This window comes from Muntiacus reevesi, chromosome 2 (genome assembly GCF_963930625.1).
Source record: "Muntiacus reevesi chromosome 2, mMunRee1.1, whole genome shotgun sequence".
In the NCBI taxonomy this organism is placed as follows: domain Eukaryota; kingdom Metazoa; phylum Chordata; class Mammalia; order Artiodactyla; family Cervidae; genus Muntiacus; species Muntiacus reevesi.
In genome coordinates this window covers 11,506,032-11,532,693 of record NC_089250.1, presented here as the reverse complement: position 1 = coordinate 11,532,693, position 26,662 = coordinate 11,506,032, and the positions used below count along the sequence as shown (strand labels likewise).

The 26,662-nt window shown below is 45.6% G+C and overlaps 1 protein-coding gene across 4 annotated transcripts in view; it reads left to right on the top strand.

The window, feature by feature from the left end:
* IL15RA (interleukin 15 receptor subunit alpha) overlaps positions 1 to 26,456 on the top strand; it is a 36,667-nt gene extending 10,211 nt beyond the window's left edge. The window contains exons 2-8 of one of the 4 annotated variants that reach the window (XM_065920928.1): positions 9,316 to 9,510; positions 11,311 to 11,403; positions 14,217 to 14,408; positions 14,973 to 15,005; positions 23,159 to 23,237; positions 25,353 to 25,577; positions 25,852 to 26,456. In XM_065920928.1, the coding sequence (XP_065777000.1) occupies positions 9,316 to 9,510; positions 11,311 to 11,403; positions 14,217 to 14,408; positions 14,973 to 15,005; positions 23,159 to 23,237; positions 25,353 to 25,536 (776 nt within the window). In that variant the 3' untranslated portion in view covers positions 25,537 to 25,577; positions 25,852 to 26,456. Of the gene's footprint in view, positions 1 to 9,315; positions 9,511 to 11,310; positions 11,404 to 14,216; positions 14,409 to 14,972; positions 15,006 to 23,158; positions 23,238 to 25,352 lie in introns of all 4 variants that reach the window. The other 3 variants (XM_065920929.1, XM_065920927.1, XM_065920931.1) reach the window with 3 other exon arrangements.
* Positions 26,457 to 26,662: the final 206 nt, after the last annotated feature.

Genomic DNA, 26,662 nt, shown 5'->3' with positions numbered 1-26,662 from the left:
ACAAATTACTCTAACAGCAACACAAAGAGCAAAAATGAGTGGGAAAACAAAGACACAGAACAGAATATCCAAGAGCTGTGGTACAGTAGGAAGTGGTTTAATATATGTGTAATCAGAACTCCAGAAACAAAAGAGAATAGAGCAGAAGAAATATATGAAGAGATATTAGTTGAGAATTTCTCCAAATTTATAAAAGATATTCAGTTACAGATCCAGGAAGCTGAGAAAACACCAAGCAGGATAAATGCTACCCCCTTGAAATAATCTCAAGCTCAGTGAAGTTGCTCAGTCATATCCAACTCTTTGCGATCCCGTGAACTGTAGCCTACCAGGCTCCTCCATCCATGGAATTTCCCAGGCAAGAGTACTGGAGTGGATTGCCATTTCCTTCTCCAGGGGTTCTTCCTGACCCGGGGACTGAACCCAGGTCTCCTGAATTGCAGGCAGACGCTTTACCGTCTGAGCTACCAGGGAAGCCCCAATCTCATGCTAGACACATCATATTCAGACTGCTGAAAAATATAGAGAAAGAGAAAATCATGATCAAAGAATAAAGATACGTTATATACAGAGGAACAAAGATAAGAAAGTAGGGTCTAAAGAGATATTTGTGCACCTATGATCATAGCAGCATTACTCACAGTAAGTAAATTGTGGAAGCAACACAAGTGTCCATCAGCAGATGAATAACAATCAAAATGTGGTCTATACATACAGTGCAATATTTAGCATTAAACAGGAAGGAGGTTTTAAAATATGCTACAATATTGATTATACTAAATGAAATAGTGTGTTAGCCACTCAGTCATGTCCAACTCTTTGTGACACCATGGACCGTAGCCCACCAGGCTCCTCTGTCCATGGGGATTCTCCAGGCAAGAATATTGGAGTGGGTTGCCATGCCCTCCTCCAAGGGATCTTCCCCATCTAGGGATCAAACCCAGGTCTCCTGCATTGCAGGCAGATTCTTTACCATCTGAGCCACCAGGGAAGCCCTTTAAGTGAAATAAGCTGGTCACAAAAAGACAGGTACAGCTTTGAGCACTTTGCCTTTGCAATTCTGAGGAAATGGACTGGTCCTGAGAGTCACTGTATGTATGGTGTTTGGGGTGAGGCGGGGGTTCTGAGTCTCCCCCCTTATAAGGTTTCAGAACAACCTCTGGCAGAGAGGCTTAGCACTTGACTCTGACATTACAGACTCTCCCAAGGCCAAGACAACAATGGTGTCAGCTCCAAAGACCAGACCTGGCATAAAGAAGGAAACCAGCTAAACACACTCTGGCCGACTAAATCCCGTCTTTGCTAAGCCCTCTCCCGTCTGCTGTATTCTCTGGAGTTACTCCTCTGGGACTGGAGAGACCATCCAGCCATCAGTAATGTACTCTGAGAGGTCCAAAGGTCCAAGGTCCATTCAGGCTCCCACAGCAGGAAGGAACACTTTATCATAGAACAGAGTCTAGCGTTTTTATGGGACTATCTGTGCTGGTCATGGTCAGATGTTTCCAGGGTTGAGTTTTATGGTCATTCCTCTCCACTCAACCCACCACTCCACCTCAAAATACTTCCCCAGCTCTGTTCATATATAGCAAAGCCCCACAGGTACAGATTTAGGATTTTGGTAGCAAAAATCTGAGATTTAATTTAAGATTTTGTGGTGTGGTACTGTCAAGCTTGACACACACAAACACACCCACAGAACATTTTTGAACTGGAGGTGGGGGAGAATTAGATCCAATGAAAAAGTATTAGAACTGAAATTCAGAACAGAAATTCAGAAAAGCACAGCAGGAAGAACCTGTAAAAGAAATCCTCCCTGATAGAACCAAGACCAGGACCTGAAAAAGTATGAACAAGCAGTTTTCATGCTGAAAAGTAACTTGCTGTGATGCCGAGGCTCTTTTGTACCTTTAAATAGCAGAGGGCATGGTCCCTGGGCCAGCAGCATTGTCATCACCTGGAGCTTGTTAGGGTTAGGGTTAGGAAGTGAGATGTGTGGCTCCTGCCCAGGACCTGCTGACTCAGGTGTTGTCACAGGCCCTCCAGACAGTTCTGGTGTACATTTGAGATGCACTGACAAGGAGGGTAGAAGAGGAGGGTAAAGGCAGTAAAGAGCAGTTGGTGAGGCAGAGCAAGACCTCCAGTGTGGCCCTGATGGAGACGAACACTCTTGGCTGCAGGTAAGACCCGGAGCAGGGCTTCCCTGGTAGCTCAGTGGTAAAGAATCTGCCTGCCCATGCCAGAGACTTGGTTTCGATCCCTGTTCCGGGAAGATCCCATATGCTGCAGACCAACTAAGCCTGTGCGCCACAACTACTGAGCTTGTGCTCTAGAGCCGCAACTACTGAAGCTCTCGGGCCCTAGAGCAACAAGAGAGGCCACGGCAATCAGAAGCCCAGCACCGCACCTAGAGGAGCCCCCGCTCACCACAACTAGAGAGAAGCCCATGCAGCAGCAAAGACCCAGCACAGCCAAGAATAAAAAAATAACATAATCAAATTTTTAAAAAGACCCAGAGCAGCAAAATAAATAAATATTAAAAAAAAAAAAAAAAAAGACCAAGTGTAGAAAGAGTGGAAGCACCACTACTGGCCCCGGGGAAATGAGGAAGAAACTCTAAAAGGTGTGAAGAGAGGACAGGTAACGAGGGGCAGTCAGCACCATGAAAATCACAGTGAGGGAAATAATCAAAGAAGATTTTCCTGACCAAAAGGCAATCGTGGTCTGAGCTGTAGAGGGCCCGTAGAGTTTCCTTCAAGAGGAAGTCTCAAGGAAAGGGCCCCAAGCACCACTCAGCTACTTTTTATTTGGATGCGTACTTATTTTTTAACCTTTATTTATTCCGATACAACCTCAAACTCACCAGGAAGTTGTAAAGACAGTACAAAGACCTTCTGAATACCTTGTACCCAGCTTTGCCAACTGTTTACATTTTGCCCAATTTTCTTTTTTTTAAAATTTATTTCTATGCTTTGTCGGGTCTTAGTTGCATCATGCGAGATTGTGGTGCAGATTCTCTACTTGTGGCACACGGACTTAGATGCTCTGTGGCATGTGGGATCTTAGTTCCCCAACCAGGGATCAAACCCATGTCCCCTGCACTGCAAAGCAGATTCCTGACCACTGAACCAGCATTTTATTTACTATTTCCCCCTCTCTCTAAATATATGTACATTTGCATATTTATATCATATGTACATCTTCTTCTGAAGCATCTAAACTGTTTGCCACGTTATGCTTGAAATATTTATGCCTAGATATTTCAATGTATATTTCCTAAGAACACATTTTCTTACATACCTTCCTAAAACACAACACTCTTACCAGATCACAGTACAACTATCAAAATTAGGACATTTAATCATGGCATAATAATATTATCTAATACGAGGTCCATTTTTTCAAATTTTATCAGTTGTCCCATTAATGTCCTTTTAGCTGTTTTCTTCCTAATTCTGGATCTAATCTAGGACCACCTGTAACATTTAGTTATCATATCTCTTTGGCCTCTTTCAGTCTGGAACATTCTGTATGTTTCCTCATGGTTAGATTCAGGTTATTGATTTGGGGGGAGGGGGGAGACCACAGATGTGATCCTGTATCCTTGGCAGTGAATCAGATCAGGAGGCATATGACAGCTATTATAACCCCATGTTGGTGATATTACTTCTTTTTATTTAATATTTAATTTATTTATTTGACCCACATCCTGGGTCTTAGTCGCAGCATGCAGGATGTAGTTCCCACATGCAGCGTGTGGGATCTTTAGTCGCAGCATGCAGGATGTAGTTCCCACATGCAGCATGTAGGATCTTTAGTTGCAGCATGCAGGATGTAGTTCCCTGACCAGGGATTGAACCTAGGCCCCCTGCACTGGGGATGCAGTGTCATAGCCTCTAGACCACCAGGGGGAAGTCCCTGTGATGTCTGATCACTTGGTTCAGGTGGCAGTTGTCAGCTTTCTTTGAGGTAGTTACCATTTTCCCTGTTGTAACTAGTAACCAATTGTGGGAAGCAATGTAGTTACCATTTTCCCCATTGTAACTAGTAACCAGCTGTGGGAAGATACTTTGAGACTGTGTTGGTCAGGACTGTGGTCCAAAGAATCTAAGAGGAACAGAACCACCTCCTGCTGCTGTGGGAGTCGGTTACCGTCTAGGTAAGCTGCCCTTTCTGCATCTGAAGCTGGAGCCTCCAGGTCATGGTCCGGTGGGAAGATGGACGTAGAACAGGGGGAAGCAAGAGCCACGTGGGAGCTGAGAGGCAGAGCTGGAACCCCTGTGGGTCCTTCATCTTCCCTGTGAGACTCCAGCTTCCACAAGGGGCGCTCCTCATCCTGGAGCTGGACACACCTGGCCCAAAGGCGGGAGAAGCTGCAGCAAAGGGTCACAGGGCTGGAGGAGCTGCTCTGCCACCCGCGGGGGCCGCAGATGAGTGACAGCGGGAGCTGCAAGGGCAGCCATCTCCCAAGTGCAAAGGATCAGGAACGCTCCTTCCGTCCTGCCAGGGCGCTCACACACATCTTTACTGTGTCACAGGTGAAGTCAGACCACCATGGAGAAGACTGCCTATTTACTGAAGCCTGTCCAAAACCTAGAATTATTACATATACCATAAATTAAGGTACTTATACATGCAGTAAACTGTCCCACCCACATAGCAGGCAGTTCTGCAGAATGACACTCTAGCACGGTGTCCTTACACTGTAGCAGTGATTCTTTGTGGCTCTTACTGACACGGTTGCCATGGCCTCAACTTTTAAAATCCCCTCGAGTGACAGGGCAAATGTTTTATTTCAGAGTGCCACAAACACTCAAAGCTGAAATCCACTGCCTAAATGGAGGAAAGGATTTCCAGATCTAGAAGATGTAGGACAATTTGCTGACACACAATCTCAAATCTGAAAACAACATAGAAACAGTGAAGACCAAAAAAAAAAAAAAAGTGACCAAGGCAAGATCAAGAGATTCAAAACATGATTTGAAATTGGAATCAGTGGATGAAGCTGAACTTGAGGACTACAAGGTGAATAAAAACGTTTGAGAAGGGATTCAGATGAGCAAGATGCAATCCAGACTTCAGATGGAGAGAGAGGAGGAGGAAGGAAGTATGCCTAAACAGCCAGATCGCTTCTCCCATGAACTCTTTTCAAACAAGTTAATAGGAAAAAAAAAATTCTTTTTAGAAAACTGGTACATTAAAATAATGATTATCTTATGATCTCATTGAAAAGGGAATGAAAATGCTGTGTCCACTATAGAATCACTGTAAGTAAAGACAGCATGGTCAGCGTCAGGATGGAGTGACAAAGGACCGCAAGCTGGATATGAGAGTTTTTAAAATGTAATATTAGGGACCTCTTTTGTGGTCCAATGGCTAAGGCTTCATGCTCCTTGATTGGGGAACTAGATACTCTATGTGGTAACTGAGACCCAGTGCACCCTAAATAAGTACATAAATATTTTAAAAATCTAATATTAGATGTTGATGGGGTTTTAAAAGAAGAGTCAGGGTTGGATTAAGAATGAAAATCAAACAAGCTATTTTCCCTTCTGAGACTAGGAAGACCAAAGTAAAGCCTGGAGTGACTGACCCAATGGACTCAGGTGTGCTCAGGTGTGTTCAGGTATGAGGATGCTGACACCTTGGCAATACACCCTGAAGCAGGAGGGGAGGGTCTGACAGCTGACCCAGTGGTGGGCTGGCCTGTCTGCAGACTGCTGAGCACTTGACAGTAGACTGTTCCAACCACACTCTGAATTTGGAACTGGCTCCCTCTGATTTGATATCTAAAGCGGCCCTCCTAGCCAGCAGGATGTGGCAGAAGGGGTTCAGGAAGTGGTGACCCCGAGAGGTGAGTACGTGTCCCACTGATTCTGGCAATGATTCTCTGACATCTGCACCTAGGCTAGCAGCTGGGGAGTGTGGAAACCCAGAGGGCGCCTTCTGGAGGAGAAGATGGGCAAGCCCTGGGCAGAGGGTCAGGCAGGAAAGCAGAAAGCTAGGGCTCCACGCAGAGGCGGCATGGTATTACAGTAAAAGCAATGAACACGCTTTGTCCTGTGGTTTCTGACTTCCTGTGGTGGGGTATTTTTAAATCCCATCCCCCACTTTTTTATTATGAAGTATTTCATATATTTTAAACAGTATATAGTATATCTACATGACTGATATTCTGCCAGTCCTCATCATTGGTGTGGCTTTTGCTTTGTGGCCTGTGGTCACTCCACCAGGTCCTGGTTAATGCCAGCAGCTATTCTGATTGTTTACTGTCCGAATCAGGCCACTGTCTGGTTGCTAGCTATTTTGGTTGTTACTCCAGCATATATCGTGGAAAAAAAAAACAAAAAAAAACCTGTGTAAACATCAGCAGAGGAAACAGAATTACAAAACATTTCAGAAGCATTTTTAATGGGTAAAGCATTTGCACCATTAAAAATCCAGAAAGCGTGAAAAGGCAGCAATCTTACCTCTCAGCTACCTCACCTCCAGTGTGAATTGTTTTTTGTGTATACTTCTGCAGATTTTATGTATAAACAAAAAACTGGATAAATGTGTTGCTTCATTTCTCACTGAGGGTAGTGTATAATATACAGTGCTCTGTTCCTTTTCTTCCAAACCTAACAGTTTATCCTGGAAATCTCTCCACTTCAGTGCATAAACAACTTTCTTTTTTTTTTCTAATTTCTATTGTAAAGAGCTGGGTAGGACTTCATGGTACAGTGGTGCTATAATCTCTGTTGTAATTTATTTATTCTCCTACTGACGACATACAGGGCAATTTACTGGCTATTATAATGGATAACGTTGTACACACTCACTTCATAAATACACCAGTAAGGCAAATCCTAGAGGTGGAACTGCTGAGTTCAAGGGTATGTGCATAAGTGTTGTAATAACGTTTCACAGGAATGCAGATATAGCTGTAAAATAAAATCCCTGAGAACAGAATTGCAGGATCAAAATGCATGGGTATTTAGATTGCAAGTATGTCTCCCTCAGGGCTGTATAAACAACATGCAAGTAATGGTGTAGTAACCAACTCCTGGCTCTGTTCCACCTTGGGAGCTGAAATCACTCACTGTCTTAGGTAGTTTTATTTTACATTTCCTTCATTATGACTGAGGTTGAGTATTTTTAAAATATAGTTAAAAACATTTGTATTTCCTTTTCTGTCAAGTTCCTGTTTCTACTCTTTTCCTATTTTTCCTTGGGATTGGCAGTGCTTTGATTGACTTTCAGGAGCTCTTGACATGAGAGAAGTTAACCCTATGTGATAGAAAATGCAGTTTGTTTTTTCCAGTTTGGTCATTTGCCTTCTGACTTACATGGAGTTTTGCCTTGTGGGGAGGTTTTTCTTTTTTGGCAGGGCAACATTACTTTTGTCAACTTCAGTTACTCCGAGGACTGCACTAGTTCTGTGCTGACTCACTCAGCTGGGAAAAAAAAAGAAAGTTATTTATGCACTGAAGTAACAAGGGCAGTGGTTTGTTTCAAGGCTACACAGCCTGGGGCAGGCTGTTCCTGAAAGGGGCCAGGAAGTAAATAATTTAGATTTCTGTTGCAACAATTCAGTCCCGCTGTTGCAGAGTGAAAGCGTCTATCTTCATAAATGAATGAACAAGGCTGTGTGCTAATAAAACTTTATTGGCAAAAGTATCTGGCAGGCTGGATTTGGCCCTTGGGCCCTAGTTTGCTGACCCCTGGCACAGGGGCAGTTAAGGCGCCTTCCTCCTCCAGTCTGTAAATCCAACTGGCGCTACATTCAGTCTTCCCCTCAGAGTCCCTCCCTGGCAGAAAGGTTACTTCACTCCCTTCTCTTGCCTCCTGATGCTCCAGCGGCTCAGCGGAGACTTACTCACTTCTCATTTCCTAACCCGGAATCCAGAAGTCAGCTCCCCAGGCAGCTGTGGGCAGCCAGGCACCCAACCAACGAGCCACTCCGCATAGACATACCCTTCAGTAACTGAGAAGGGAGCCCCCAGGCCAATGGCAAATGCTGTTGAGGAATTTCTCTCCGTGGGAGTTTGCCTCCAGCATAACCCACCCTCAGCCTCGACCGCCTCACACATGCGAGGCTTACCCTCAGAAACGAGTTCTCCCGTCTCTTCCATGCACAAGAAAACCTAATCATGTACTGAATTGATAAGGAAAAGAGCATTAAGAAATCATACAGTTGTTTCAAGTGGCTACAGGAAAATCTTGCTTTGAAACTTGAGCTGCAATAGATTCTTCCTGGCTTTGGGTGGGACTCAGTCTTAAAGGAGGCCACTGTTGGAGGAAAGGTGGTAACCTGGCTGGGTCCTCACCTTGTAAGAACTGAGGACCCTTGTGAGGGAGGGCTTTCCGGAGGAAGAGGCATTGAACTAAGCTAGGAAGGGTGGGGTGGGGGGAGGCAGAGGGGCTCGGTGGAGGCATGGGAGGTGGTGAGGGGTCAAAGGCTAGTTGGCCAGAGGCAAGAATAGCTGGAGCGGCATACAGGAACAGCAGAGCCTTCCTCAAGGCTCTTCGTCTTAAATACAGCTGTGGATGGACCCCACTGTAGAGGAAAAGGGCACAGAACTCTGGGACTCAGGGGACTGTAGGGGTGAGGGAGGGCTTTCCTAAGGAAGTGACATTAAACTCAGCTTAGGAAAGATGGCAGTGGGCAACCAGGAAAGAGTGAAGTCATCAAATATGCATTTATAAAGATGCTGCTGGGGACTTCCCTGGTGGTCCAGTGGTTAAGACTCCACATTCCCAACGCGGGGCGGCGGGGGGGCGGGGGGGGGGGGCTGGATTTCATCCCTGGTGGGGGAACTAGATCCCACATACTGCAACTTAAGATCTCATATGCCACAACTAAAGCTCCTGAATGCCACAACTAAGACCCGGTGCAGCCAAAGAAATAAATACATAAACTATTTAAAAAATGAAGATGATGCCATCTGCCTTGTGGAAATGGATTAAAGGTTTGTTAAAGGTAGCAACCTGGAGCCTTTTGCTGTTGTTCAGGCAAGAGAGGCAGGGTAGGAGAGAGACGGAGGTGGATATGTTTGAGAGATATGGAGGCTGGAGACTAATGGGGGTGGAGGGCAGGGAGAGGGGTCTCCACTGATGACCCCCGAGGCTCGAATGATGCTCAATGGCTGGCTCTTAGAGAAAGATCCTGGACCACTTCCAGACGGTGGGTGCCCTTACTCGGCATCTTCCACATGCTTGAATCTGGGGGTGGATCCCCAGGGTCCCTCAGGTTTAAAGTGACTGACTTCCACCCGAGCCTCCCGCAGAGCAAGCTGCAATCTGCTCACATCTTCCCTCTCGTCTACACTTTTGTAGGCATCACCTGCCCGACTCCCACATCCGTGGAGCATGCAGACATCCGGGTCAAGAATTACAGCATCAACTCCAGGGAGCGGTATGTTTGTAATTCTGGCTTCAAGCGTAAAGCTGGGACCTCCAGCCTGACCCAGTGTGTGTTTAACGAGACCGCGAAAGTCGCCCACTGGACCACTCCCAACCTCAAGTGCATCAGTAAGTGGCTGTCCCAGCACTGTCCCCTTTTGCCACGGCCACGCAGAGAGCAGACCGCAGTACGGGCAGCTGATGAGGGAGCCTAGACGTCTGGGTTGAGGACTGAGGCTAAATAAACCAATGCTCCTCTAAACACACCTTGAAGAGGGGGAACTATGTGGGCTTTGGGGGTCACACAGTTCTGGGTTCAAATCCTGGCTCTGCCACATAACCATCCATGAGACCTTGGGCAAGGGCCTCAATGTCTTGGATCTCTTGGTTCCTCATCAAGAAAATGGGCCTGATTCATCAGGTCCTTTCAACATGGGGGGTTGTAGGAGGAGTAAACAAATTCTGGTAAATATTAACTATTATTACCATCAGTGCTTTAGATCACAGAAGCAAGAACTGGGCTACAGACAGAGATGCTTGCTCACAGCACCTTGCTCCCTGGCGGGCTGCCCGATTCCTCCCCAGGGGACAGCCCACAGGGAAATCACTGCCCTTCCTCCTATTGGCACCTGCCCTGAGAGAAGTGGAGAGACCCATGGAGCAGAGATCTCCTGGTCCAGACATCATCTGGGATCCAGCCGGAGCTCCAGACCAAGAATGAGGAGACATCTATGGAACTGCCCCACCTTTAGAGAGAAAAAAAATCCACAGCTGGAAAACCATGCCAGGAGAAGTCAAAGAATCTTAGCGTGGAAGCCAGCAGTGTTATTTTCAGGAAGACTAAGCCCTGTACTCTAGAGAAGGAAGGAGCATAGCCTTCCAAGAGAAGGATGCGTTACATAGTTACTGAACACATGGTGTGTGTCCAGGTGGGATACAATCTCACGTAACATTTGTGGACAGTCTCAGCTCCTCTCCGGGGAAAGCAGACAAACGGGGTTGTTCAAGAGCAGATTCATGGCCAAACGGGGTTGTTCAAGAGCAGATTCATGGCGGGGGGACACCTTGAAAAGCCAGTCTTCCTATTGAATCTGTAGTGTTGAGATCACCCTGTGCCCCTGTCCCGCCACCACGTGGCCACCGTGCAGGGCTCAGAGGCCAGGCAAGCCTTCTGCTTGTAGCAGAGGCATCGCTGGGCTGGGAACAGGGTGCCCACCGCATGGACCATTGGGACCATGGGAACGGGCTGGGTGAGGCCAGGTCTGAGCAGTAACTTTGGGGAGAGCACAGCTGTCTTCCTCAGTCTAGCCCAGGGACCCACTGGAACTGTAGTCCAGGGGCAAAATTCAGGGCTTCCTACTGTAGAGAACGCGGGCGTTTCCTCAATGTTCCAGTTCCTCTGGGTGAATGAATCAAGGATGTTGAACTGAACAGGGTGGGTTGCAGGGTGGGGCAGGGGGAATGAAAGATGGGGGTGAGCCTAGAATCTTAGATGTTTAGAACCAAAGACTGGGGGAACCTTTAAGTCTTAGCCCCCAAAGCCCCACCTTTTACTACTAACCACTCCTTCCATGATCCCCAGAAACCTGTGCCAAAAACAATCCATTGAGTAATCATTTGTTTTCTCATGGAAAAGCCAGCATTAAAAAGCTGAGTTGATATCATTGCTATCATTCTAGCCAAAGACAAGACACTTGCCACTGAACTTGTGCAGTCTGTTTGCTCTGCGAACTGCAGACCAGCAGCTGTTTATCTCGTGTGTGTCTGGCTAGGCCTGGGTGGCCAAATGTGTCCACTTTAAATTATAAACATATTGTTTATTTAAATTATACATTTATTATTATTATTCTTTTATCTACATCCAGTTCTGAAGCCACCTCAGGTTCCACCCTCGGGATCATAAATGCCGTGTGGTTATCCTCTCTCTAGGAGACCCCTCCCTGAGTCACCAAAGGCCACCCTCCACAGCAGCGCCGACAGGGTTGACCCCAGAGCCAGAGAGCCCCACCCCCTCCGGAAAAGGTAGGAATGCCGCATACTCTCTCAGGACCCCCATTCCCAGCTGCCCTCAGATCCACAGAGAGCCTGCAGATCCGTGGGCCACTGCCGGGGTTCCACCGCAAACACCCCTTATTCACGTCAAGGATAAGAGTTGACATTAGCTTCATTTTCTCTTTTCAATCAAAGTTGCCTGACAGGCTTCACCGGTGCACAATTCACAATGGTTTAAAATCCACTCTTACTAGGCCAGATCACACCTTGTTTCAGATGCATAGCTTCAAGAACGAGGGGGATGGGGAACAGGGAGCTGAGGTTCTGCCCACCTTGCATATCAGCCTTCCTGGGCCTCATGGGCACTGGAGAAAACCCGACCCTCCTGGATCAGAGACGGAGGACTGTCTTACTTGGCACCACAGGCAGCAGGGCCACCGGCAGATTTCATCCAGTCCCCCGTCCCCACGTGCCTTAAACAGACCTGAGCGGGTGCCTGTGTGGGCGGCGGACATCCCTGGAGAGCAGGGAGTCTGAGCAGGAGCCTGTTGTTTTACTGTTGATGTGAACGCATCTGCCCTGTGCTCCAGGGGGAGGTACTGTCTCCACCTGCCAAGGCCATCTAAGCATCCTAGAAAAGATGGCGCCTCCGCTGGTAAGATGTGCAGAACCGGGAGAGGCCCAGGCACACCATCTCCCGACAACCCTACCCATGGTTGTTTTGGTACAGACACTTGCACAAAGCTGCCAGGGTTCTGCATTTTGACCGAGTCTTAGGCAAACTCTACCTTAGTTTCCTCTGCTCTGTTAAGAAAATCTGAGCTCTTGGATGCAAAATATCCTGGGAAGACTTGCCCTGTGTCTTCTGACACCCTCTCTTGACCCCTGATTCTCTGTGGCCCATTACCCAGTGTGAGGTTTTTATTTATTTTTCATTTATTTTGGCTGTGCTGGGTCTTTGTTGATGCTGAGGCTTTTCTCTAGCCGCGGCGAGCAAGGGCTATGCTCGAGTTGTGGTGCATGGGTTTCTCATTGCTGTGACTTCTTTTGCTGTGGCAGCACAGGCTCCAGGCGCCCAGGCTTCAGAAGTTGCAGCTCGTGGATCAGGAGTTGTGGCTCGAGGGCTCTAGCGCGCTGACTCACTAGTTGTGGCATCTCGGTTTAGTTGCCCTGCGGCATGTGGGAGCTTCCTGGGCCGGGGATCAAACCTGCGTCTCCTGCGTCGGCAGGAGGCTTCTTTACCACTGAACCATCAGGGAAGCCTCAGGGCCAGGCTTCTCCTGGCCCCGTCTCCTCCTTTCCCTCCAGGCGCAGCCATCCCACGGTGGTTGACAGCGCTTCTCGGGCCGCCTCCCTCGAGAGCCAGTTCTTAAGTGAGGATGCTCACTGAGATCTTCTGGAACTCTGGGTGGTCTGGGGAGCGCCTAGTTACTGGAGTTCCAGAAGCTCTCCTGGGACCCTCAGGGGGACATGGCTGAGAACCATCGCTGAAGGGAAGGTGGCGGGGTGGAGTAAGTGTTTCCTCCCAGTTACTGAGCTGATGACAAATGGAAGGAAGAGGCTGGGGTGCCCACAACCCCTTTGACCCAAGTCACAGCTGGCTCGAGGGACCTCCCTCAGCCTGGCCTTCATGCCCCAAGCATTTGGCAGATTTCAGCCACGCAGGGAAATCTCCAGGGTGAGTGTAACCTCCAGGGTGGGTGCCGGGGCCAGGGGCATCTCATGGGCCTGCCCCGGGTCAGGGGGAGCCTGGTCTGCAGAGCGCCTGGGCCCTACGAGGTGGTGACAGAGGGTGAAAGGGCATGATGACTCCTCTGGCGCACGTGCCTGGGAGAGCGTGGGGCAGAGGCCCTCACAGGGGGCCGGATAGCCCAGGATGTGTGATCACAGCTTCTGCTCCAGGGCTAGGTTCATCAGGACTGTATCGTCACACTGGAAGACCCACTCACCACGGAAACAGAACAGCAGGGTTGTGCTACTGCACCTTACGGGTTGCGGCAGCTGCTGGCCAGTGAGGGATGGGAGGTCAAGGACCTCAACACCTGGCAGGCGGCTCAGCCTCCCCCCAGAGATGGGCGCTGAGCCAAGACGCATCTCTCAGGTCCACTCTCTAAAGGTCAGGTGGGCTGACTCCCAGGTTCCCCTTATTTCAAAAGTTTTGTGCCAGTATGAAAAAAGTAACCCAAAATTAGCATCCTGATGTCTTTGGCAAGTACAGTTCCACTCTTCTTAATTATTTTTGTTCATTTATTTTTTGGTTGCACTGGTTTTTTGTCGCTGTGCGAAGGCTCTCTCTAGTTGCGGTGCTCAGGCTTCTTACTGCCGTGGCTCCTCTTATTGCAGAGCATGGGCTCAGTAGTTGAGGCTGGTGGGCTCTGGAGCACAGCCTCAGCAGTTGTGGTGCACTGGCTTCGTTGCTCCACAGCGTGAGGGATCTTCCCAGACTAGGGGTCGAATCCCCTCTTCGCTGCATTGGCAGGTGGATACTTATCCAATGGACAACCAGGGAAATCCTCAGTTCCACTTGTTTGTCTGAGCTGGGTCTCCTGGTAACCACTTCTCCAGTGCCTGATTCTACTCAGATCTTTGAGATCATTAGCTTATGTGGCCCATGATAAATAGTCATAAATCCGCTAGTGTCCACAAAAGCCTCTTGGCCATTCAGAACGGACGAAGATGTTACCCACTCAAGGGTTCTTCCCCCAGAGCTGTGGAGGAGTTTTCTGGGAGAGGACTGGCCGGGGTGGGCTCACGGGAGAAGGTGTTGGTCCATTCTCTTCTGAAGCTGAGAAAAGACACTGTTCTCAATGTTTTCATTATCCATGTCTTGCACTCCCCTGCAGAGCCAGATCTTACTTCCAAGTCAGACACCAAAGTGGCCACAAGGCCAGCTACTGGACCAGGCTCCAGGTTGCCATCCACAGCTCCTCCTGTGGGAACCACAGGGGTAGTCAGTAAGGAGACCACCTACGTCCCAGCTCAGACAGCAGCCAAGGCTCTGGAACACACACACCCGGCCTTGCAGGACACGCCCGGTTAGTGCTGGCTTTGCCTGCTGGAGGAGAGCGCAACTCCCAGGGGCTGCTTCTGAGACGTGGACGCAGATCCAGAGTAGGCTGATCCCATCACACCATCCAATCCAAAATCGGGACGACTGTGTGACCCTCTGCCTCCTGCTCTCTGCCATAGCCTTCTCCCTCCAGCCTGTGTTCTATGCTCCACTCTGCTTCAGCCAGAAGAGAACTGACTCCCCCCTTATTAAGTTGCATGGCAAAGCCTTTGCTGTGAATGTGATTAAGATATGCCTCCTCCTGACATGGGAGGAGGAAGCTTTCTGCCATCTGGAATCACGGTGTGAGGGATGGGGGCACGCTCGCTGGGTAATCTGCATGTTCTGTAAATGCACCTCTGATTCCTAAGCATGGCTCAGCATGGAAACAAATGATCCTGGTTCGGTGCTAAAGTGAGTCTGATTTTACCGGTTGTGAATCTCTCAGGGCTTTAAGATGAGAGCCAAACCGTCCAGGAGTTCTCCTGCTTAGAGTAATGAGTGTCTTCAGGACCGTGGCAATAACTGAGCTGTACTCTCTTCCCTGCAGGTGCATATCAGTACAATCCCAGAGTTGTGACCGGTGAGTATTCTCCTTGGTCCTTTGTAATTATATTTTATCTGCATCAAGTGGTGGTGTCTATGTTCAGGGGATCTCAGTGCCGAGGTGCTGGTCAGTCCTGACTACGCCTGCTGCTCCAGCGTGGTCACCAATAGCTGCCTCTTTCAGTCTCAGAAGGGTCTCCTTGTAGATGGGTTACATGACTGTGCTGTTTACAGTGTGTGCAGAATTCTAGGTTGGCTATTTATCTTAATGTTGGTGGGTTCTCACTGTCAGGCGATTGGTACAGAAGCCAGGGTTGGTGCATCCCAGGGCCCCCTCGTGCAGCTGTTCAGGCCTACTAAGTGGGGACTAGACTGTCACTCAGGACCCACTGGAAAACCAAATAACATCATTAAATGATTTTCTGCCATTAGACGCATTTATCTTTCACAGGGAGTTAGCACTATATACTCAACAGCGAGAAGTTCGTGTTCTTGGTATAAAAGGCGTCTTTACAGAAGACGCATGACTTTAAGGCTGGGAGAGAGAGAAAGTCCTAGAGAGTATAAGGAAGAAAATGGAAAAGTGCTTGCAAGAATGAAAGAAAAAGAGTAAGGGAAGAGAGATAGGAAAAAGGATAGGGGAGGAAACAGAAGCAGGGAGAAATGCAAGGAAACAGAAGCAAGGAGAAATGCAAATTTTCAATAAGGGAAAAAAACACTATAATTTCAATGCAGGCAAAAATTAATTTCTAATTTCTATTCACACATTTCCCAGCTAGAGAATGATTCAAGTTTTTGTAGTCATATTTTATCTGCATCAAGTGTATTCTGGGAAAAAACCAAGTGACTTTGGTCATTTCTGCATTTAGTTGATTAGAATGGTTTTAAGAATAAGATCAAAACATATGCCAATGCAAGATATTTTTAAAAGGCTCTCTGGAGAGTGTTTTCATGGAAAAACTGTGGCATTTAATGACAATGACGTTGAAACAAAAGTATGTTTATCATTTAAGAGGTGGCCAATAAATAAGAGAGCTGACCAAATTTTTCTCCTTGTGTCACGTATTACATTAATCTTTCTACAGACTTTTACATTTTTAAAGTCATTTTCTTGAACTGTTAATATTTTCCCAGGGCTTAACAATTAAAAGTTACAAAAGGCTGTAGGTAAAAAGCCCATCTCTGACTGAAAGTCCCCTTGTAGGCAGGCAGGAACTCCTGCTACCAGATTTCAGGGTATCCTTCAGAGAAATTCAATCTGTAAATAGCATGTAGAAGATACATGATATAGTTAAGCATACTATTTTCATTATTCTGCACCTTCTCTTCACCTAATGGTATATCTTGGAAATTTTTTCATATCAATAGATAAAAAAACCACCTCATTCTTTCCAATAGCTCAGGATATTCTATTATATGAATTTGACACAATTTATCTAGCCAAAACCCCTACTAGGCCTTGGGGTTCCTTAGATTCTTGGGCTACATAACAAAGGAGGACTAATTGGAAAACCTTGTATCACTTTGCATATGTGCAAGTATGGTGGTGGTGCTGGTTTAGTCACCACGCCATGTCTGACTTTTGTGACCCCATGGACAGTAGCCCACCAGGCTCCTCTGTCCATGAGATTTCCCAGGCAAGAATACTGGACTGGGTTGCCATTTCCTCCTCCACAGGATCTTCCCAACCCAGGGATTGAACCCCCAGTCTCTTGCATCTCTTGCATTGACAGGTGGATTCTTTACCACTGAGCTACCTGGGAAGTCCATGTATAAGTATATCTGAAAGAAAAAATCCTATAAAATTTCAGGGCCATTTTTTTCCAATGTGGCTTTCCAAACTATTTTATTATGAGATCTAATCTGTACTTTTTTCCAGTTTATGACTTTCACTAGATTAAAAAACACTTACTCCTTGGAAGGAAAGTTATGACCAACCTAGACAGCATATTAAAAAGCAGAGACATTACTTTGTCAACAAAGGTCCATCTAGTCAAGGCTATGGTTTTTCTAGAGGTCATGTATGGATGTGAGAGTTGGACTATAAAAAAAGCTGAGCGCCAAAGAATTGATGCTTTTGAACTGTGGTGTTGGAGAAGACTCTTGAGAGTTCCTTGGACTGCAAGGAGATCCAATCAGTCCATCCTGGGTGTTCATTGGAAGGACTGATGTTGAAGCTGAAACTCCAGTACTTTGGCCACCTGATGCGAAGAGCTGACTCATTTGAAAAGATTCTGATGCTGGGAAAGATTGAGGGTAGGAGGAGAAGGGGACGACAGGATGAGATGGTTGGATGGCATCACCGATTCGATGGACATGGGTTTGTGTAGACTCCGGCAGTTGGTGATGGACAGGGAGGCCTGGTGTGCTGCGGTTCCTGGGGTTGCAGAGTCAGACATGACTGAGCGACTGAACTGAACTGGATTAAAATATCTCCTTTATTCTAAAATGCCAGATAATAAACATGAACTGAACACCTACAATAGACAAAGATAGTTATGTGCAAGGAACTGTGGAAATACAGAGATTTAAAAAACTTTAAAGCTTTTATGTGGCATGAATAAGATTTCTTTCTTCCAGACTGCTTAGTGTAAACATGTTAACACTAACTATAAGACAGGCCAAGTCAGCAGAGACATGAAAATAAGATCCATTTAAGTTTTATCAGCTAAGGAGATAGGAGTTAAAACTAAAACCCTGCTAGGGTTGTCTAGAAACACTTGGTGATGGACAGTTTCTCCAAAATATGTCTGTTACACACAATTCCAGCCATCTGGGAGCTAGGAGTGTGTCCCGCTGGGTACAAGAAGCAGAGGCACTCATGACACCTCGGGCATGGGTAGGGGCTCCTATTTCTGCAGGAATAAGCCACTGATTGATCGTCTTTGGAAGATGATATAAATAATGCTTTACCCTAGCAGTTGCTCAGCAGATATTAATGTAATGTTTTAATCAGTTCACTGGTATTACCAATATCAGTTCTAAAATAAATTATGTAAGTGATCATCATGACTTTTATGTATTTAAAGATTTTTTTTTTAATGTGGACCATTTTTAAAGTCTTTATTGAATTTGTTACAATATTGCTTCTGTTTTATGTTTTGGGTTTTTGGCTCCCAGGTATGTGGGGTCTTAGGCCCCCAACCAGTGATTGAACTTGCACCCCTTGTACTGGAAGGGGAAGTCTTAACCCCCGGACTGCCAGAGAAGTCTCTTTCATAACTTTTAAAAAGTGGCTCTTTTAGTGCAGCAAAATGGTAAATAGTAGATGCTGCATAAGTGAGTGAGAAAATACTCATTGGAGTTTGAGGGCTCTAACATTATAATACATATTGAGGGAAATGGTCCTCATTTCACTGTCTTCTATATCTATGCACTCACTTGCCAGCCTTTTTTTTTTTTTAAATCAATAACCTTATTCGATTATTCCAATGTCTGTCTCTGCTCCTTACCTAGGCTATTTTTGAAGATTCCTGGTTGTGAAATAAAAGGGTAGAATGTCAGCTATGACAGCATTTACACTGCCATGTCCATCTAGTACACCTGAGGGGAAGGGTTCATCTTTCAGACTGTATTATACCTTCATCTTTCAGAGCAGAAGTACATCTGCTGTAGTTTACATGCTCAGCCTTTAAAGGGAGCTACCTCTATATCATATCATTTGTCTGTTCAAACAATACAAATTGAGCTCCTATCCTGAGCCAGACGTGGTCTTAAGCTGCAACAACATGCAGATTTCTCATTAAAAAGCAAATGGCACTTTACATGTCCTTCAGCTGCAGGTCAGTTCAGTCACTCAGTTGTGTCCAACTCCTTGTGACCCCATGGACTGCAGCATGCCAAGCTTCCTTGTCCTTCACTATCTCTTAGAGATTGCTCAAATTCATGTCCATTGAATCGGTGACGCTATCCAACCATCTCATCCTCTGTCGTCCCCTTCTCCTCCAACCTTCAACCTTTCCCAATATCAGGGTCTTTTCCAATGAGTTGACTCTTCTCATTAGGTGGCCAAAGTACTGGAGCTTCAGCTTCAACATCAATTCTTCCAATGAATATTCAGGGTTGATTTCCTTTAGGATTGACTGATTTGATCTCCTTGCAATCCAAAGGACTCTGAAGAGTCTTCTCCAATACCACAGTTCAAAAGCATCAATTCTTCAGCGCTCAGCTTTTTTTATGGTCCAGTTCTTACATCCACACATGACTACTGGAAAAACCATAGCTTTGACTAGACAGACTTTGTCAGCAAAGTGATATCTCTGCTTTTCAATATGCTGTCTAGGTTGGTCATAGCTTTTCTTCCAAGGAGCAACACTTTTCATAGCTGCAGTCACCATCCACAGTAATTGTCAGGCCCAAGAAAATAATGTCTGTCACTGTTTCCATTTTTTCCCCATCTATTTGCCACGAAGTTATGGGACCAGATGCCATGATCTTAGTTTTTGGAATGTTGAGTTTTAAGCAAGCTTTTTCACTTTCCTCTTTCACCATCATCAAGAGGTTCTTTAGTTCCTCTTCACTTTCTGTCAGAAGGGTGGTGCTATCTGCATATCTGAGGTTATTGATATTTCTCCCAGCAATCTTGATTCCAGCTTGTGCTTCATCCAGCCTAGCATTTCGCATGATGTACTCAGCATATAAGTTAAATAAGCACGGTGACAGTATACAGCCTTGATGTGCTCCTTTTCCTATTTGGAACCAGTCTGTTGTTCCATGTCTGGTTCTAACTGTTGCTTCTGGACCTGCATATAGGTTTCTCAGGAGACAGGTAAGGTAGTCCGGTATTTCCATCTCTTTAAGAATTTTTCACAGTTTGTTGTGATCCACATGGTCAAAGGCTTTGGCGTAGTCAATAAAGCAGAAGTAGATGTTGTTCTGAAATTCTCTTGCTTTTTCTATGATCCAATGGATGCTGGCAATCAGATCTCTGGTTCCTCTGCCTTTTCTAAATCCAACTTGTACATCTAGAAGTTCTCGGTTCATGTACTGCTGAAACCCAGCTTGCAAGAGTTTGAGCATTACCTTGCTAGCATGTGAAATGAATGCAATTGTGCAGTAGTTTGAACATTCTTTGGCATTGCCCTTCTTTGGGATTGGGATGAAAACTGACCTTTTCCAGTTCTTTAGCTTGCAGAAGTTTAATGGTTTAATTTCATCAATTAAGTATTTATTGATTACCCACTCTGAACCCAGCATTTCCTATGTGCTCAGTACAGGAAGACACAAAAGAGAAACCATTGCCAGGGAATAAGGAGTTGACGTTCTCATTTCAGAACTGCCTTCAGCGAATGCAGGCACACAGCATGTCAGATACCCTACCCTCTGACTGAGTTAATTTGCAGGGACAGCCAGAAATGACTATTTCCTGGATCTGCACAGATAACACTTTTAAAAAACTGAAGTATAGTTGATTTACAACATCACGTTAGTTTCAGATGTGCAGTATTTTTGCAGATTATACTCCATTCATGCTACTACAAGATAATTGTAAGTCCTTCTGCTGTACAGTATACCCTTATTGCTCATCTATTTTATGTATGGTGGTTTATATCTGCTAATCCCCTGTCTCTAATTTGCCCCTCTCCCTTCCGTCTTTCCTTCAGTAACCACAAGTTCGTTTTCTCTGTGTCTGTTCCTGTTTTACATATACATTCATTTGTATTGTTTGTTAGATTCCACATATAAGTGATATCATACAGTATTTCTCTTTCTCTGACCTATTTCACTGAGCATAATACTCTAGGCCCATCCACACTGCTGCAAATGATAGAATCTCATTCTTTTTAATGGCTGAGCAATATTACATTGTACGTAAACACCACCTCTTTATCCATTCATCTCTTCATGGACAATGGTTGTTTCCATGTCTTGGCTTGGAAGATGGTGCTGCTATGAACCCTGGGGTGCACATATCTTTTCAAATTAGTGTTACCTGTAGACTTGTTGATGGTGGCCATTCTGACTGGCATGAGGTGGTACCTCACTGTGGTTACAGAGGACTCCTTCACCCACATGGAACACAGTCCACCAGCCACCTCGGCTGTCTTCTCCACTGTAGACCCAACATCACCATAGGCTGAAGGCAAGGTAGGGGCTCCTGGCCCTTCTGGTCTCCTGTGCAATAATCTTTCTTCTCCTTCCTCTCTCAAGCTAATCCTCCTCCCTTCTCTGTCTCATCAAATCTCTTTTCCTTTTTCTCCAACCCATGCACCTTGCTAGGAAACACAAAAGGGTGGAAACCATGACAGTCAATGCATTAATCCATTCTTTTGGCGATTCTGGTTTCAATTTCTTCACTAAATTTGATGATTCTTGTTTCAATTTCTTTCCTACATTTGCCTGGAAGTAACTGGGGAAGGTACCAAGTGTCTGAGTTCCAGGGGCTGAATTTAAATTGTTTTGTTATATCATTGGCTCAGGACCGCTCTTTGCACTTGAGTCTGAGTCGCAGCTTCTATTCTCAGTAAGAAACAGGAAGCAGCGTTGTGAAAGTGGAACTAGAGTTAACATCAGCTCGCCTTTTCCAATAAATCTCTCCGTGAACAGTAAATGCATGCCAACCTGATTAGTCAATGTGAAGGAATAGTTTCCTGGAGGGTACAACATCTCTGCTAAGAAATTTGTCTTTTAGTCATAATGATGATTAATGTTAAATCTAGAAACTCAAGAGCAACGTTCACTAATTTCTCATGTTTTCTCTTACCTCTTTTGGAATAGCTTTTCTAAGTTTTTCTGTTTTATTTACTTAGGTAAATAAAAGTAGTCTTGTTTTTGTAAATTTAGTGTCTCTTCTGATTAGAGCATCATTGCAAAAAGATCGGCGTGGTGGGGGGGGGGGGCTGCGGAATGCAAACTTTTTAAAAAAGAAAATAAAGTTATCTACAAGCCCAAAGAATTACTTAATACTTGGCATATATTCTTCAAGACTATTTTGTGTATATGGACACACACATGGCTTACTGGAAATTGTTTTATTCATTTTTATCTCAACCAGCTTTTTCACTTCTTAAGACTTTGTAGACATCTTTCTGTGTTAACAAATGTAGATTTCAAAGTTTTGAAAAGCTGAATAATAGTCCATTGTACAGGTATGCCACATTTCATTTAACTGTCTACTGATAAGAGATTTAGATTAACCTTTTAAAATTTATTTTAAACAATGCTTTAGTGACTACTCCTGTGTATGCATCTCCCATTTTCTTAGAATACATTTCTAGAAGTGAAATTAGAGTCGAAAGGAATGGTCTTCTCTCAAGTTTCCGTTACATGTTGCCCGTTTCCTCTCCTATCCTTCAGAAATCTGGGTATGTTTCCTCATCTTATCTCTAGCTGTTTTTGAGGACAGTTCTAGTTTAAGGCCAAGTCCTTGCACACACGAGTGTGACTGTCTGTCTAGGCGCAGGTCTGAAAAGCTCAATATGCCTCAATATGCCTCCTGGGCCACAGTGAGACTCCTGGGTCCGCAGTTGTTCAGGTTGTCATCTTAAAATTTTTTAAATTTAGTTTATTTTTGGCTGTGATGTATCTTCATTACTGTGTGGACCTTTCTCTAGTTGCAGTGCTCTGGCTTCTCGTTGCAGTGGCTTTCCCCCTCATGGAGCATGGGCTCTAGGGCCTGAGGGCTTCAGTAGGTGTGACGGGCTCTGGAGCGCAGACTCAGTAGTTGTGATACTTGGGCCCAGGTGCTCCGCAGCAAGTGGGATGTTCCCAGACCAAGGATCAAACCCATGTCTCCTGTATTAGCAAGTGAATTCTTTACCTCTGAGTCACCAGGGAAGCCCCAGGTTGTCGTCTTAGATGCAGGGCACGTTGGTGATTTTTGCAGGGAGATTTCACAATAATAAGGCAAACTGGCCAAATCTGCTGGGAGCTTCTGATTGATACAAGTGTTTTAAAAATAGTACTGTTTCACCTGCCCCTGGGTCCAGCACTCTTTCTTCCACATGAAGGTGCCACGCTCCCTAGCAACTCCCAAACCACCACTGTGGCTGTGTTGGCGGGAAAGGAGGGTCCTCTCTGCCCTGATGTAGAGCAGACAGAACAGCGTGGATCTCAGGATCTGTTAGTAACTGTGAGCTGGTTGGGAAGACATCTAGATCTCTCTGCAGAAGCGTAAACTGTATAGGATTTTCAGGCTCGGAAACACTGGGACTTTGAGCAGGATGCCAGCTCATTCTGCTCTCTTTCCAGCAGCCGTCTCCATACCTGTCACCGTGCTCTTTGTAGCATGCCTGCTGTTTCTTCTGGTACGTTGGCGCCTGAGGTCAAGGTGAGTAGCACAGGAGACCCACGCTGGACAAGACGCTTCCTCCCCCAAGAGCAGGGCTGCATCTGATGACCCAGGTCTGCCCTTGCCAAGGAAGACCCTGTCCTGGCTGGAGGTGTGGGTGCTCCCACCCACTCTGTACTGGGCAAAAGGAGTGTCCAGGCCAAGTGGTCACTGAGTCAGGCCTGTTCCCTTCACTGTCCAAAGGCAGCCTGCAGGTCACTGGTCAGAATCCGGGCAGCCAGAAATCAATGGACGGCATGGGGCCAATTCACCAAAAGCCAATTCAGAAGGAAAGAATGTGCCAAGTAACCGATCTGATGGATGTGCAATTTGTATATTTATGGATTGTTCTTCTTGAATGTACTTGTTAAATACGGACACACGTCCCCATAAACAGGCTCATACATGTTGGCCTTGGCATTTCTAATACTAGAAATTCTATATTTCAGCATTGCTGGCAAGACTGTTTCTGCCACTTGCTGAAATGTCAGCTTTTATTTTTCTAATGTTTAAGCATTTTTACCATTCCTTCATAAAAGCCTCAAATAGCATATTAGCCTTAACTCTGTACTTCCATCAGCTGGTAGCCAGTATTTTACCATTCCATAGTGATATGGCTGTTACAGACATAGCAGGTGTGTTGAAACTAAACTTTTAATCACTAGTCACAAAAATTTCTTCCTAAATATTATATCAATATAAAGATTATACCATTCTTCGAGCCTAACTTTGACAAAATGAATATTCCATGAAATGGCACTGCAAAGCCAAAATGGAAAACAGCCATCAAAATATTTACACACATCTTCAAAAGTTATTAATATCACCCTAACCAAAAAGAAATGCCATAAACTTCATAGTCTAGAAATCAAGAAAAGAAGGCTGATATTTTACTTAAAAATTCATCAAAAAATCCCCCTAAATGCTAAAATATTTGCAAAATAGAAAATTACTCTTAAAAGGATTTTAAGAATATCATTACAGTTAAATAATTTCTACATAAAATGCATTTAGAATTATTCTTAGGAGATGTAATTAGAATATATTCATTGACGATATTAAAAAAGAATAAATACACAATCTTTTTAAAGAAGACATTAAAAATATATTCTTAAAAAGAATTTGTAAATTTGATAAGTATGGCCAATAAATATGCTCCTAAAAGGAATATATCAATATTCACTGACTGTATTTATGGTAGTACTCATGAATGTATCTTTAAGAACTGGCAAACATGATAAACATTGCTACTTGGCCGTGTGGTGAGCTGATTCTTTCCGTAAGCTGATTAATTTGCAAATGGGTTATTAGGTAGATTAGTGATTCAATAAATTGGGTTTTAGAAAATTGTTTTTGTAAACTGGCCTAGCATTCTTATAGTTTAGGCCTCACTCCAAGGAGCTCAGGTGTTGACTCTACAATGTCCTGCAGATTGCTTCTTCTCAGGAGGCAGACTGTGTAACCCACAGGTCCGCACACTCAGCACCGAAACACTCACCCAGTGACAGGTGGGGAGGCGTGGGATTAAGATTCTCTGCATCCCCTGCTCCTGGCTTCTCAGGGACTGATTAAACTGATATTTGTTTATGTCTTTAACACTTACTAAATAAGTGTCAGGGCTGCCCTGGTGGCTCAGATGGTGAAGTCTCTGCGTACAACGCGGGAGGCCTCGGTTCAATCCCTGGGTCAGGAAGACCCCCTGGAGAAGGAAATGGCAACCCACTCCAGTACCCTTGCCTGGAAAATCCAATGGACAGCGGAGCCCTGTAGGCTACAGCCCATGGGGTCGCAGAGAGTCGGACATGACTGAGTGAGCTTTATAACCATTACGTTAGTTTTATCAGGACTGTCAGTGCTGGCTTGGCCAGGCTCCTCGTCACTCACTCCTCCCATGGCACCTGGCACTGGAACCACTGCCTTTTGGCAGGGGGTTGGCAAGGTGCGGGGAGCTGCCCCCACAGTGCTGGTAAAATTTGGTGGACAAAGGGGTGAAAGCGAAAATAAGATCTAAAGACCACCTGTGAGTGGAGGTAGTCTAGGTGCTCTCCATCAGAGTGTCCGAAAGGAACTGTTTGTTGACACAATCTCTCCTTTGGCAATTATCCTGCTTTCTAGGCAAGCCCACCAGACACCCGGTGTTGAGATGGACAGCATGGAGAGTGTGCCGATGTCCACAGGGGCAGACGCCAGAGGGGAGGACACGGAAATCCACCTGCATGGCCTAGGAGGCTCCGGGGATGCAGAGGCCAGCAGAGGCCACACTGAAGGCCCAGCTCTTCTTCAGCCAGAGAGGACTTAGGGAAGACTCAGGGCACTGGCCCCAGGGGATAGCCCCCGAGGGTGAGGAAACATCCATGCATCATTTTACCGACTGCCCAGCTCAAGCACCACCCTTAGCAGTGGATTCTCTGGGCTCAGGACAGATGCCCACTATCTGCCTGCCTTGCCTGCCTGCCCTGGGTGTAAGGCCCAGTTCCCAAAGTCCCAGCTGTCAATGGTTACCCGGGAGGGAGTGAAGCCATCAGGGTTTCCTATCGGCTTTTATTTCATCGTGACATTTATTCAGGACAGTTTGTCCACTCGATTCAACCCCATTCCTCATCCTGATCTGCAGGTTACAAAGAAAAGAAACACACCCGAGGCTCCACGTGAACTATAAGACTCCTCCCGGATTGGGAGGCGTTAACAAGGATGACACCAGCATTTCAGGTTGTAAAACCTTCTCTCGGCCAGGTGCTCTGCGTGCATGGAAAAGGAGCAGAGAGAGACTGTGCCTCGTGGATCCTCTAGATTTAAGGATTCAGAAAGAAGAAAACTTAACTTGCTGACGTTTTTCTATAGATGTGCATTTATATTTATATCCTTGTCTTTTATATCTGCATATTACAAGATTTGTATTTTGAAATTGTTCCTTGTACAAACAATATAAAATGTCTATTTTCAATATATATATAAAAAAAGATTGCACTGAAAGAATCACTGATAAGAAATGTACCACAAAGAAGAAAAGGAGATCAGGAATGCAGAGTCCCACATGACTGAGGTCAGCTTTTCTCTCTGAAAGGAGGAAAAAAGCCTTGCCTGCAGCCGAGTCAGATGGTGGCTTTGGAGAATTTCTGGTAGCGTTTCCACGTGAGAAGCACGTGTGTGTCTGCTGCACACGCTGTCCCTGTGTTGTTTTCTTTCCTTCTTTGATGTTTATGTTTGTTTATGAAATCATGGGCCTTGTCCCAGCTCTTCATTTTACAGATGGGAAAACTGAGACTTACAGAAGTGACTTGCCCATTTGCTCATGGAGAGTCTGCACAGAGTTGGGATGGGGGCAGGTACAGGGGCGGGACTGTAAACCAGGTGTCAGCCGCCCCATCACACGGCCAGGGTAGCCGGGAGGAGAGGTGGAATGTGGGCAGAGCAACCAGTTCACC